This window comes from Cydia splendana, chromosome 26 (genome assembly GCF_910591565.1).
Source record: "Cydia splendana chromosome 26, ilCydSple1.2, whole genome shotgun sequence".
NCBI classification, from domain to species: Eukaryota; Metazoa; Arthropoda; class Insecta; order Lepidoptera; family Tortricidae; genus Cydia; species Cydia splendana.
In genome coordinates this window covers 103,956-117,335 of record NC_085985.1, presented here as the reverse complement: position 1 = coordinate 117,335, position 13,380 = coordinate 103,956, and the positions used below count along the sequence as shown (strand labels likewise).

The following is a 13,380-nucleotide window of genomic DNA, read 5'->3' as shown; positions in this document are numbered from 1 at the left end:
TGTATGACCGTTTATATATATTGGACTTATATGCAGTACTAGCGGCGGAGCCGGGGGTTCGCGCAGACGCAGTGCTTTTGGCCGGCGTCGACGCACCGATCTACGCCGACGCCGTGACTCCCCTCGGAATCAAGGTAAGCAACGCAAGCCAGGAAAAGTTTAAATAAGGTTAAAAACTTACAGTTTAAAAACTGATTTTTTTAAACAAACAAAAGTCTGTGGTATATATCTCCCACTCTTAAAAAGTACCTAAGTATTACTCGAACTCACGTATAGGCAAGACTATAAGTAGATTTAAGAAACTTTTTTCAAATTTAAATTTTTTATAGGTGTCGAACAGGGACACGCCAGACGGTGGTGCTGGGAACAACTGGCATGTGGCTTTGGGCACCGACGTGCTGGCACGCGGCGCGCCGGACGAACTGAGCGCCTTGTGCGGCCGCGCCGACTTCGTGCTGCTGCACGAGGCGGCGGGCGCGCTCGACGCCGACGGCGCGCATGCGCAACTCAACGCATGCGGACTCACACTAGTATTGACTTATTTTTCTACACTACTTTGTTTATCATTTATACCATGAATACATTTTATATTAAATATATTAAAAACGGGTCACTCACGTATTTTAAGTCGAAAAACGCTCGACATGTGGACAGTGTGGACGAACCATTAGCGAATGAGGTATGTGTAGTGAGTGTTGTGTGCAACCCATCATTTGACAATAATGCCATAAATGAGGGTGGTTTCTCGCCCCCTTGCCGCCACCGGCGCCTGCGCCGAGTCATCGGGCGCGGAGAGCTGCGGCCCGCAGTCTGCGCCGGTCCGTCACCGTAAAGGCAAGCTCCTGATGACACTCCTCGGTACGGAGTGAAACATGTCGAGCGTTTTTCGACTTAAAATACGTGAGTGACCCGTTTTTAATATATTTAATATGTCTGTGTCTCACGGAAGTTTTGTTATTAAAATGAATACATTTTGGCAATTCTACGGAAAAGCCAAATTTTGTTCGCGATTTTGGGGTTGGTCCCATAATAAAAGTAGCTCAGTTTAGCGAGTAAAATCGAGTCCTGAATTTAAAACCCCATAGTCAGAGACATAGTTTATTTACTTACCTACATGGTAAAAATTCCGTTGTAATTATTAACTTTAGTTGAAGTTGATGCATTTTTTTTATGATGTGCACGAAGGTATCGCGAGTGCACGCCGCGTCGCGTGAGTACGTGGTGCTGCGGCGCGTTCCGAATGTCCCGGCGACGAAAATCCTCATAGAAGTGCACGATGACGACTTCACCTGGGTAGAAAATTTGAAGGTCGCCATGAAGCGCGCCGAGAGCGAGGACTTGCGCGTGGTCGTGTGGTCGCGCGCGCCCGACTCCGGCGTGCTGGGGCTGGGCACGTGCTTGCGCCGCGAGCCCGGCGGCGCGCGCCTGCGCGTGTACCACGTGCCCGGCGCGCCGCACGCGTTCACCGCCGACGCGCCGGCGTACGACGCGCAGGTGCGGCGGGACCTGGCCTTCAACGTGCTGCGCTCCGGCGTCTGGGGCACCTACCGTCACCTGCCGCTCGAACACATCGAGACACAACAGCCGGTGCGTCTTCACCTTCGACGATATATAAAAAAAAACTAATAATACATACCTAACGTGCTGCTATTATCTGTTCTGTTACTATTTTAACTACATAATTACCAATTTGTACAGCTACTAATAACGGCTGGAAATACCTATTTGCAAAAGTGCAAAATTGCATGCAATCCGTAGGTAACTAGTAAGGTAAACGTACTGGTGCTCGACGCGGTCCCAGTACATGTCATCTTGAAACTATTAGTGTCATCTATTGGGCATCCGCATGTCGAGCACTAGTACGTTTACCTTAGTCAAGTTAGAGTTTTTATACTCCTTATTTGAAATTCTGAACACTCTTAAAACGACTGAACTGTAAAACTTTTTTTGTATGCATGTTATCGGCTACGACGTAGCGCTACGACCGTAGCTGAGCGGTGAGTGTGTCAAAAGATGCAACACGGTATAATAATATAAACATGACGTAGGGATGTAATCACCCCATAGCCCGCCGGTTTTATCAGTACAATCAGTCAACAGGGCAGCTTGTGGCGAGCTGTTGAGGAAGTAGCGTAGCAACCCCACATAATAATAGACAGAACTAATAATTACTCACTACAATAGCCCTGATATTACTCATCCTGACAAAACTGCAAAAACTGTTTACCTGATCGACGACGTTGCTATTCCAAACGCCCATAACGTCTCCTAGATACATACCGAAAAAATATTTGTCAAAATTGACGATTTTGTCGTGACTGTAAATTTTTCCAAAATTTTAATAAAAATTGGCGCAACAGCGCGGGAAGCCTCCCTCAGTGGCCCATTTATTAAAACCTTAGTAGACAATTATTGATATTCTGCGTCTGAGATTAACTATTGGTGTACCTAGGTGGAGCACGCGTACGTGAACGCTCTGACTCGAGGCGACCTGTCGTCGCTGCGGTGGATCGAGAGCGACATGCACCACGCGCTGCAGGCTCGCCCCGGCGCCAGTCTCTGCCGCGTCCACTGCGCGCCGCTCAACTTCCGCGACGTCATGCTGGCCACCGGCAAGCTGCCGCCCGACGCGCTGCCAGGGCACCTCGCCGACCAGGTACTTCCCGATTTAAGTACACTCAATTGCAGTAATACTAGTGGCGACTGCTACATAATGGAATTCATTAGAGGCATTAAAATACGAGTGTAGGTTTAAAATTGTTTTGTTGTTTCGTAGGAATGTATCCTCGGTTTAGAGTTCAGCGGGCTCTCGTCAACTGGTAACCGCGTGATGGGCATGGTGCCAGCCAAGGGTCTGGCGACCACGGTGCTAACCGATGAAAGCTTTACTTGGGAGGTGCCAGCGCAGTGGTCGCTCGAGGAAGCGGCTACAGTACCCGTAGCGTACGCGACGGCATACTACGCGCTGGTGGTGCGTGGCCGCATGCAGCGCGGCGAGTCCGTACTGGTGCACGCGGGCGCGGGCGGCGTGGGCCAGGCCGCCATCGCCGTGGCGCTGCACGCCGGCTGCACCGTCTACACCACCGTGGGCTCCACCGCCAAGCGCACCTTCCTCCGCGAGCGCTTCCCGCAACTACTGGACGCCAGTATCGGCAACTCGCGCGACTGCTCGTTCGAGCAGCTCGTGCTGCGCAGCACCCGGGGCCGCGGCGTCGACCTCGTGCTCAACTCGCTCGCGGGCGATAAGCTGCAAGCCTCCATCCGGTGCCTCGCCGAAGGCGGCCGCTTTCTAGAGATCGGTAAAGTGGACCTGAGCGCCGACACGGCGCTCGGCATGGCCGTGCTGCTGAGGAACACGACGGTGCACGGCATCCTGCTGGACGCGCTGCAGGGCCCGCGCGGCGACCGCGCCGAGAAGGCGGAGCTCGGCAAGTGCATGGCCGAAGGTATCGCCGCCGGAGTCGTGCGCCCGCTGCCAGTCACCATTTTCGCCTATAACCAGCTTGAGGAAGCCTTCCGGTCTGTTTTAAATAAAGAGAAACTAAGCCCTAAGCGGTATCTCAAAAAACATGTTTCTTTTTTATATTCGCATAAAAAAATTAAGGTTTAAGTTTGCATTCAATTTTTGTTTGAGATACCGCTGTCCGCTAGCAGGGCCAGCCAAGATGACAATCATTGATAGAAAACGCCAATCGAAACTTAAATAATGTATGGAATCGAAATAGTCAAGTGTTTTTTTTCGTAGCATCTATTGTCTTATCTTGGCTAGGTCGGTCCCAGGACAGAATAAGTCACTCACTTGCTTGTAATACCGCACATCGGCCTCCTCACGCACTCGTGACTTGTCTTGCAGCTACATGTCGACGGGCAAGCACATCGGCAAGGTCGTTATTCGCGTGCGCGACGAACAGTCGGCGAACGAGAGGGCGAGGCTGCTGCTGCCGGCCGTGCCCCGCGTGTACATGCATCCCGGGAGGAGCTATGTGTTCGTCGGTCAGTATTAATCCCAAAGTGATATGTGCACCTACCTAAGCCAGGTATATTTGTTCCGATACCACTAATTTTGGCCGACTTATATTCTCCCTTTCTGTCGCCGGTCGCAGGCGGGCTGGGCGGCTTCGGTCTGGAGCTGTGCGATTGGCTGGTGAGCCGAGGCGCGCGCACCGTCGTGCTCTCTTCGCGCAGTGGCGTGCGTACTGGCTACCAATCCTGGTGCATCCGCAGGTGATTCAAAACTCAGACTCCCGTTTTAAACTAGACTTAGATATTTTTCCTGTTGGTAATAACCGTGTTCGCTCGTAGATGGCGCTCGGCGGGCGTGGTAGTGCTGGTGTCGCAGGCGGACGCGGCGACGGCGGCGGGCGCGCGCGCGCTGCTGCGCGAGGCGGCGGCGGCGGCGCCGGTCGGCGGCATCTTCAACCTCGCCGCCGTGCTGCGCGACGCCCTCCTCGAGAACCAGACGCCGGACACGTTTCGTGCCGTTGCAGAACCCAAAATTAACGGTAGATCAAGATGTACATGATTTATGCATACAATAAGGGTCGGTTGCACCAATCCGTCTGTCACCACCGTTAAAAAGTACCTACGCAAATTTTATAGTACGGGAAGTCTCATAGTTCAGTCCGTCAACTGTGGTCGTCGATCATTTACTTGTCGATACAAACAGAAATTTTCATTCGTATATTATGAGAGTATCTTTATAGACATTTATGTATAAATATCTTATTTAGGCGCTTCAGATCGGACGATTGTGACGATATGTGTTTTTCTCTTATCCGCACCGCTCACTTAAGCGCCAGAACTGAACTCTCGCAGTTACAGCAATTTATGTGATATTTAGACTTCCTGAGTCACATGCAACTTACGCACGAGAGTCTGGATGGACCATTGACTGCAGTACCTATCTTTCTCTGTCCAGTGACACGCGAGCTGGACGCAGCTTCGCACGAGCTGGCGCCCGAGCTGAAGTACTTTGTGGTGTTCTCTTCGGTTGCTTGCGGTCGTGGCAACGTGGGCCAGAGCAACTACGGGCTCGCCAACAGCAGCATGGAGCGGCTGGTGGAGCGGCGGCGCGCGGCCGGGCTGCCGGCGCTGGCGGTGCAGTGGGGCGCCGTCGGCGACGTGGGGCTCGCCGCCGACGCGTTTGGAGAAGACGCCGAGGTAGCTAGGAACCTTCCTAATGTGCCAAGAAACAAGTGTCATTTGTCAGGAATACTATTGAACGCGCAAAACTCTACGCAAATGGCATAGCAAATAAATTTGTTCCACACAATTGGCTTCCTGAATTTCGAATAAGTTGGAATTTTAATTTAAAAAAAATTTGACCACAGGAAAATATACCTATCATGTTTTGTTTCATAATTTTTAGTCGTCATATTTTAGTAAGTGTGAGGCGTGAGCCCGTGATCTTATACTTCATAAGCCCTTTAATCCCTTAAATCTCTTACTATGGTCAAAAGTTTCGTTCGGGATTCGAAATAAGAACTCGAGTAGGTAATAGTATTTGGCTTTCCTGTTGCAAAAATGGCTGTAAAAAAGACTCCCTTGAAATTGTTTAGGGTGTGCTTGGATGGAAATTGAACAGTTACGTTTGGCAAGTATAGGTGGGCGGCACCGCGCCGCAGCGCATCGCTTCATGCCTGGCGACGCTGGAGACGCTGCTGCTCGCGCCGCGCGCCGCTGCCGTGCTGGGCTCGATGGTGCTCGCCCCGGCCGGCGGCGGCGCCCGGGACAAGCCCACACAGGACCTCGTTCACGCCGTAGCCAATATCCTTGGTAATTAATGATGTTACAAATAATCATACTCGTAAATAATTACACGCGACGTGCGTCGACACCTTAGCATAGTCCCACATTGGGGCCACCCGCACCAGGCCGGCGCTGCGGCCGACCAAGCCCACATTTTTAAAACCAAAATATTACTTTGCTAATCCGCGAAAAGATAACGTGCTAGTCAATCAGTGCTAACCGCTCGACACGTGTTTCGCCTCTCTACGAGGCATCCTCAGGAGTTGTTGACGGTCTGACGCCCGGCAACGGAATGACCTGTCTAGAATGGTCGGCCATATTTATACCTTGACCACTCCCCCTACCGTGCAAGTGTGAGTGAGATGGAAAAATTCGTAATAACGGCGATGACGCAACATTCAATTGTTCGTTAAGAATCATGCCCCTATTGTTGTACCTAATTATTTCCAGTTGTTCCAGAACACCCAAACGCAATCCCTTTTCGCAAACATGTAAAATATCAAAAGAATGATTCTCAGATAAAGTGTGACCTGTATCTAATAAGTGCTTTGCAAAATTGGACTTCTCTGGATGGTTATGTCTATATGACGCAACATGCTCTTTATACCTAGTAGTGAAACTACGGCCCGTTTGCCCCACATACACTTTATTGCAATCGTCACAGGTAAGCTTATAAACTCCAGACTTTTTCCCATTCTCGATCTTATCTTTGCCATTGCAAAGCTTTGAGTGCAAAGTGTTATTTGTCTTAAAGGCCACAGGAATGTCGTTAGACTTCAAAATTTTGTAAATTGCATCAGACAACTTGCCAACATAAGTTACGCTCGCTTTATATTTCTTAATCGGTTCAGAGGATCGCGCCGCATACAACATAGTGTTGACCATACTATTCCGCTTTTTCCTGATGATACCATCCACAACAGACTTATCGTAACCATTTGAAACTGCTAAGTGATAAATATTATTTAATTCAATCTGATAGTGTTCATCAGAAAGAGGCACAGTCAACATTCTATGCACATAACAATGAAAAGCAGCCAACTTATGCTGCCACGGATGCGTGGAAGAAGCCGGGATAACTGTATCGGTATGTGTAGGCTTACGGTAAATTTTGAACTGATGCCTGTTGTTTACTTTAGTGATTGTTAAATCTAGAAAATTCAATGAGTTGTCTTGCTCTAGTTCCTTTTTAAGGGGCCGGTATATGACGTTTTCGATTTAGACCTCACTTTGTAACCATAATTTGTTCAATAAATGTTTGATAATTGCATTAAATTACACGTAAATTTATTCACGAAGAAACCGTGTACCGACTCTTTATGCCATTATATTTTTAATTTGCTGTTATTCTCTACAAATCGACACTAAAAGTATCAAAAAATCAAAATATGGAGTTCCGTTTGAGACAGAAGCAAAACAATTTTGTCTTTGACAGTAATTGAATTATTGTATGATTTTGGAAGCTAGATAATTCAGCTACCAATTTATTATCGATTTATATTTTTACTCACAAAGACAACACAGAAATTCAATCTCAAATGTAAACTTTCGAACAATTTCCATACATTGACGACATCACTCAAAATTCTTCTTCAAGTCAGATGCCCGTTGGGGCTACACCGGAGCACACGTGTACTTCTTCAAATGAAAATGACAGCTTGATTTTCTTGCTTTTGACAATTATATTGACATTAAATCATATACGCACACGAGAAAGCATACCAGTAGATAAAATGTATTTCAAAAAATAGGGTACATAAATATCAGCTCGCGTCTCATTTAAATTTCATTTGCTGTTATTTACGGGTCATTATTGTTGAAAACCGCAGTAAACTATCTTAAAATAATACGATTACAGTCGAATTTAAGTATTATCTTCCTTCAAAACTCGCTTAAAATGAAAAAAGTTTAAAGACTCATCTTTACTGATTGGGATCAATTTTTATTATGCTGGTATCATTTTGCGTCATTTTAAAAACGTATTTGACTTCTGTATGTCAATGAATTTTGATGACAACTGTAATCTTGTATTATATTATAGAACTTTTATATTAAAATATTGCCTATTAACAGGAAGAGTTATGTAATTCGTATAAGTAATACCTGAAAGTCTTGTAACTAGATCTGTAATACCATGGATTGCGACGAATAAATTATTATGATTATGCCGTTCGTTCTGTCTATATGTATAATGCGTGTACGTGCTGTTCTCTGAAAATCTTCAAGAAAAAATAAAGGCTAGACCAGCACTAAGTACTAGCAAGTTTTTGCGGCTTTGGAGACCGAGATGAAGCTTACAGGCCAATAGCGTTGTGGCCTGGTTATTGTTATGTATACCTATGTATCGAATGTTTTATAAATTTACTACAAAAAGCAATGTTTTATTTCGATTAGGTCTACATTTTGTGCATATTGCATATCTGAAGTATTTTCGTACTAAACTTGAAACTTCCGTTGAAACTAAATAAAATAATTATTCCAAATGTACAGTCACCTGCAATTTATGTTACACAACGAAGGCCGCAAAAATATCTGACACGATCTTATTTGTAGAACCATAAGAGCATGTCACATATTTTTGCGACCTTCGAAGAGTAGGTACCGTCATTACTCATTATCATCAACTTTGCCCGCTTTTTTTTTAAATACGAATTTCTCAAAAAAAATCACATCATATGACTTTTTTTTGCTCAGCACGTCCATTGTGATCAAACGCATCAGTTTATGTGAAGAAAACATTTTTTTATCGTGTTTTTACCCATTTTTTGCGTTTTAGAGGGCGGGCAAATAAAAAAATATCCGGGGTTTTCGCCAACATTGCCCAAGTCAATTTGGTATTCAAATACAGCTCGTATATATGATGATGATGTCTAAGGATCACTTAAAGGTTTTGGGCAATCCTACCATTCCCTGTTAATAACTTAGCGATAAGTGTAAAAACTTTTAAATAAATTTGCTGGGCAATGTTGCCTACCCGTTTTTGCCCATTTCCAAATAAGGCTCGCCTAAGCATTTTACAAAGGCTAGGGTTGTCACTTTTGAGAAAATCTGTTACAATAGTTTAATGACCAAAAATATGATTTTTGTTGTGTTTTCATTCGTTAACGGGATAAAACATCTAAATAAAGGATAATAAGACAAATTAAATACAGTATATATTTATAAACTTATTTTAGTGTACAAACATAACCTTCTTTTACTTGCGAAGTTGGGTAAATTAGATGAAAGTGACAACCCTAATCCGTTTTTGGTGGTGGGCAATGTTGGTATGGATGCCAAATTACCGGATTAGTTTGCCCACCGCTAAAACTTTTGTGTATTTAGGCCTTATTAGTTTAAATCTCAATAGACATAATCTATGCTTCATGTGTTATAACTGAAACCCGGAAATATTTGTCAAAGGGTTCTCAATTTTTTCTACTTGCATTCATTATTTATCAATTTTTTGCCCGCCGAAATATACCCTATATTAGACAACTCGCTCAAACTCAAAATTCCCAAGTCAAGTTATGCACAAGTTTGGCATATACTTTGTCAGAAATATAACCAATTTTCTACTAAAAACAGCAGGGTGGCCATAACTATTATCAATTTTTCTACATTAACGAATTTGTTTAAAATTGTCGTTTTGGGCAAAGTTTCCCTGGAGGCAAAGTTGGCGCTAATGACGTAACATATTATTGCAGGTGACTGTACATAAATGTTTCGGTGATTTTGAGATTATTTTCCAGGTTAGTTTACTAACAATCAAGTTATGCAGATACCGATTTCGTGAACGTATAAGTAGTAAGGTACCGCTATTGTTTAGCGATACCGATTATTTTTGAAGATAAAACTATACCGGTTGAAATATAAAGATATTAAAATTACAGCAGGGACAATCATTTTTTATAGGTGTACCTAAACCATCATTGGCCGAGCGTTAGCAAAGGTCTCCGTTTCAGCTTGTCAAAAATGCTTTTGTATGTTCTCCTTTGCAGATCACATTTCTCAACTGATTCTCCTGAAAATTTGTAAGCAGGTTCGATAGAACTATTCTGTTTCGCTTTATCCGCCAAAATGGAATTGCCACCCTGCTGAAACTTTATTTATTTAAATTCCTATTGAATGGATTTTGCACCTTATGAAAAACCGTATAGAGTAGTAAATAACATTTTACATCTGACTTAATGACATCTTGTTTTATTCGCTTTAATTGTACAAAACGCGTATCTCGACAAAGCAATAGTAGGTAGTAAAACAGTCAACAATCAAATGAATTAAATAGGTACGTCACGTGTGACATGAACAGACAAGGAAAGCAAGATTAAATGCATTGTTTCTCTTTCATCTTTAAATGGAATGCTTTTACCCTAAAAGGAGGCTAGTGGTCAATACTAAACTAAAAGTCCAATCTTAAAAAAACGTGATGGGTCACTGACCTGTCCCAGTAAAGTGAGGTAGTGTGCGTGAAGTGCGCTTGTGTGTGAAATGGGGTAAATTGACAGAATCTGATATTTTACCCACCGCTACCGTCGCCTTAAACTTAATTTTTGGATGCTTACTAGTTTGTTCTTTTGGATGCTTACTAGGTTTATTCTTTTGGTGGTGGTTTGTTATATTTATTTGCGTATTTATTTTTGCGGTGGGAGGGTGGGAATATTAATTGCATGTAAAAATACGCAAGTAAGTATAACGGGTTAGCACTGATTGACTAGCACGTTATCTTTTCGCGGATTAGCAAAGTAATATTTTGGTTTTAATTAGTATGGATTTCCGCAAAGTAACGCCTGATTCTATTCACTATCGCACATTTTTAAGCAAATACTCGCGACCTTTGTTAATTAATGGCAGAGTTTGAGCCGCTCGCACGTTCCGAGTTTCGTTAGACCTATTTCCCATATAAAATACGAAAACAGCAGTCGGATCTTCATTGTTTTTGCAGGCATTAAGGACTTAAACAAAGTGTCCTCGACTGCGACCTTGTTGGAGTTAGGTCTGGACTCGCTGATGGTCGCTGAAGTCAAGCAGTTGTTGGAGCGCAGTTACGGCACCGTGCTCGACGTGCAGGCGGTCCGCGCGCTCACGGTCGACGGGCTGCGCGGCCTGACCGGCGCGGGCGGCCCCTCCGCCGCCGCCGCCACCGCCGCGCCGACCGCCGACGCCGAGATCGTACCCCGACACGTGCTGGTCAAACTGCCATCGCTACCACCAGCGAATTCTGATCATAAGCTGATATTCATGGTAAACTACGACTAGACTCTGCCTGCGATTATGTATTGTTAAGTTTGTGTATAAATTATAAATATAAAGACAAGAGCACAGGTTTAGGGATTTTAAACATAACAAAATTTAGGGTGCCGTAGTCAACTAGGAACCTTTATAGGTTCGCCATGTCTGTCTGTCTGTCTGTCTGTCCGGGCTTTACTCCGTGATCGTTAGTGCTAGAAAGCTGCAATATGGTATGGATATATAACTCAATTAAGCCGACAATGTGGTAAAATAAAATCTTAAAAAGAAAAAAAATCAGGGTACTTACCTCTTTCCTACACGTAATTTTTATTTTTTTACGCTTAAACCCTATCGTGTGGGGTGACGTTAGATAGATATTTTAAAACGAATAGGAGTCTTCAAAAACAAGTTAATACCACTCAAAGTATAGTTACATATAACAAGTTAATAGATAACGGAAGTACCTATTCCCTAATTATACAATCGTGGTCCCACATTACATTGTCGATATTTATTGTGATTGTGAAGTCATGAAGTGTGATGTGACATTGTGGGCAGGTACACCCGATCGAGGGCGTAGCGGAGCAGCTGCGCGGCGTGGCGGCCCACGTGCGCGGCGCGGTGTTCGCCCTGCAGTGCACCAGGGCGGCGCCGCTGGCAGACATGTCGGCCCTCGCGAGCTTCTACGTGGAACAAGTGCGCTCTGCGCAGCCGGAGCCGCCGTACACGCTCCTAGGCTACTCCTTCGGAGCCAGCGTAGCCTTCGAGATGGCGCTGCAGCTGGAGCGCGGCGGCTGCGCGGCGCGGCTCGTGCTCGTCGACGGCTCGCCCGCCTACGTCGCCGAGACCATCGCTAGTGCTGCTGATAAACGCTTGCACACGGTGCAACTCGACGACGTCCACTTACTCGCCCATTCGGGAAGAATCCTTTTTGGTCTGGATCTGACAAAGGTTAGTATTGGACAGTAGGAGGTCCAGTGGCGTAGCTAGAGCCTCGCGGAAGCCAACCCTTTTATCTTGGGAATACCTACACATTGACAGAAATGGGCAGCGCGGATGTGACTTTGCCCTCGGGCTAGATTAGTTCACGCGACGCCACGTGCTGTAAGTACTAGTGTACGTGTTTCAATCAGTCTGTCCGCTGTACACTGGTGTCCAAGGTGCGGCCTATCTGTTGAGCCATTCATTAATATTGTTCATAATCGTCGCTGTTGTACAGTCGGCGTTGGCGTTTTGACAAAGGTGATAAAGATAATAGATAAAAAATAATTTATTCAAGTAGGCATATTGCAATGCGCTTATGAACGTCGAATAAAGCTACACCGGCTCCAACCCTACACCTCTGCCTCGAGAAGATTTAGGTAATTCCCCCCTCAATTGTAGGAGGGTATCCCAAAATGGGTGGATGTGGATGTGTCAGTTCGAGGCAGACAGTAGTCTGTCATGTGTGTTATGTTTTATGTTTATTGAATTTTCAAATTTTAGCCCATAATCATTGTCATTTATTTGGTAATATCGTGGGCAGGTAGCGAGCGAGCTGGAGACACTCTCAAGTGCGACGGCGCGCCTGAGCCGTCTGCGCGAGATGGCCGCTGCGGTCGGCGTGCGCGTGGAAATGGAAGAGTTGCGCGACGCCGTGCAAGCGATGTTACGTAGAGTCATCATCGCCCACGACTACCGGCCGGCCGCGCGTCTGCGGGGGCCCGTAACGTTGTTCAGAGCGCAGGAGAGCGACCACGAGTACGGGCTAGAAGCGGTGTGCGCGGGCGAGCTCCGCACGCGCCGGCTGCCCGCCACGCACCGCACCATCGTCACCGGCAGCGCGGCGCGCGCTGTTGCCGACCACGTCTCCGAGTTACTCGAGCGACACTAACTCCACTCAAACCAAACTCTACTGCACATGTACTATAGTTTCTACAGTTTTTATAGCAAATGTACCATTCACTAACCTGTACCCTGTCTAACAAACAACAAAGAAGAAAACTGTAATCTGATTACAAACTTAATTATAAAAATATATAGTGTTAAGTTAGTTAAGGCAATATTATTTTTTTACGCCAATAGGATCACCTGTGTTATACAAATAAACGTTAAATTCTTATTTTACCTCGATCCTTACGAGCTTCGAGCGAGCTAAACTCCGCCTCCCGTAGAGATAACCAATTACGGTGCTTTTAGGATTCTTTATCTTAACAATGAAAAGGGTAAAAACACGTAATTAGACAAATAATAGGTAGATAGTAAGGACATTGCATTGAGTTCAGTCCGTTTGCAGAGAGAATAAAATTTATTAGAGTCTGGCTACTGAAATTTTACACAAATTTTTAGCGGGAAATTCTAAAAATCTCGGGCTGGTCGCACTTTGTGTAGTAGGAATTATAGTTTTGATACTAGAAAATATTTTTGATTTTCTGTGCACAC

General features: G+C 45.2%; 1 protein-coding gene across 1 annotated transcript in view; it reads left to right on the top strand.

Annotated features, from left to right (window-relative positions):
* LOC134803600 (fatty acid synthase-like) overlaps positions 1-12,836 on the top strand; it is a 33,443-nt gene extending 20,607 nt beyond the window's left edge. The window contains exons 10-22 of the mRNA XM_063776401.1: positions 37-157; positions 341-530; positions 1,186-1,587; positions 2,453-2,656; positions 2,777-3,519; positions 3,854-3,993; positions 4,104-4,224; positions 4,303-4,502; positions 4,919-5,160; positions 5,604-5,775; positions 10,673-10,971; positions 11,518-11,910; positions 12,485-12,836. Coding sequence (XP_063632471.1) covers positions 37-157; positions 341-530; positions 1,186-1,587; positions 2,453-2,656; positions 2,777-3,519; positions 3,854-3,993; positions 4,104-4,224; positions 4,303-4,502; positions 4,919-5,160; positions 5,604-5,775; positions 10,673-10,971; positions 11,518-11,910; positions 12,485-12,832 — 3,575 coding nt within the window. The 3' untranslated portion in view covers positions 12,833-12,836. The remainder of the gene's footprint in view (positions 1-36; positions 158-340; positions 531-1,185; positions 1,588-2,452; positions 2,657-2,776; positions 3,520-3,853; positions 3,994-4,103; positions 4,225-4,302; positions 4,503-4,918; positions 5,161-5,603; positions 5,776-10,672; positions 10,972-11,517; positions 11,911-12,484) is intronic.
* Positions 12,837-13,380: the final 544 nt, after the last annotated feature.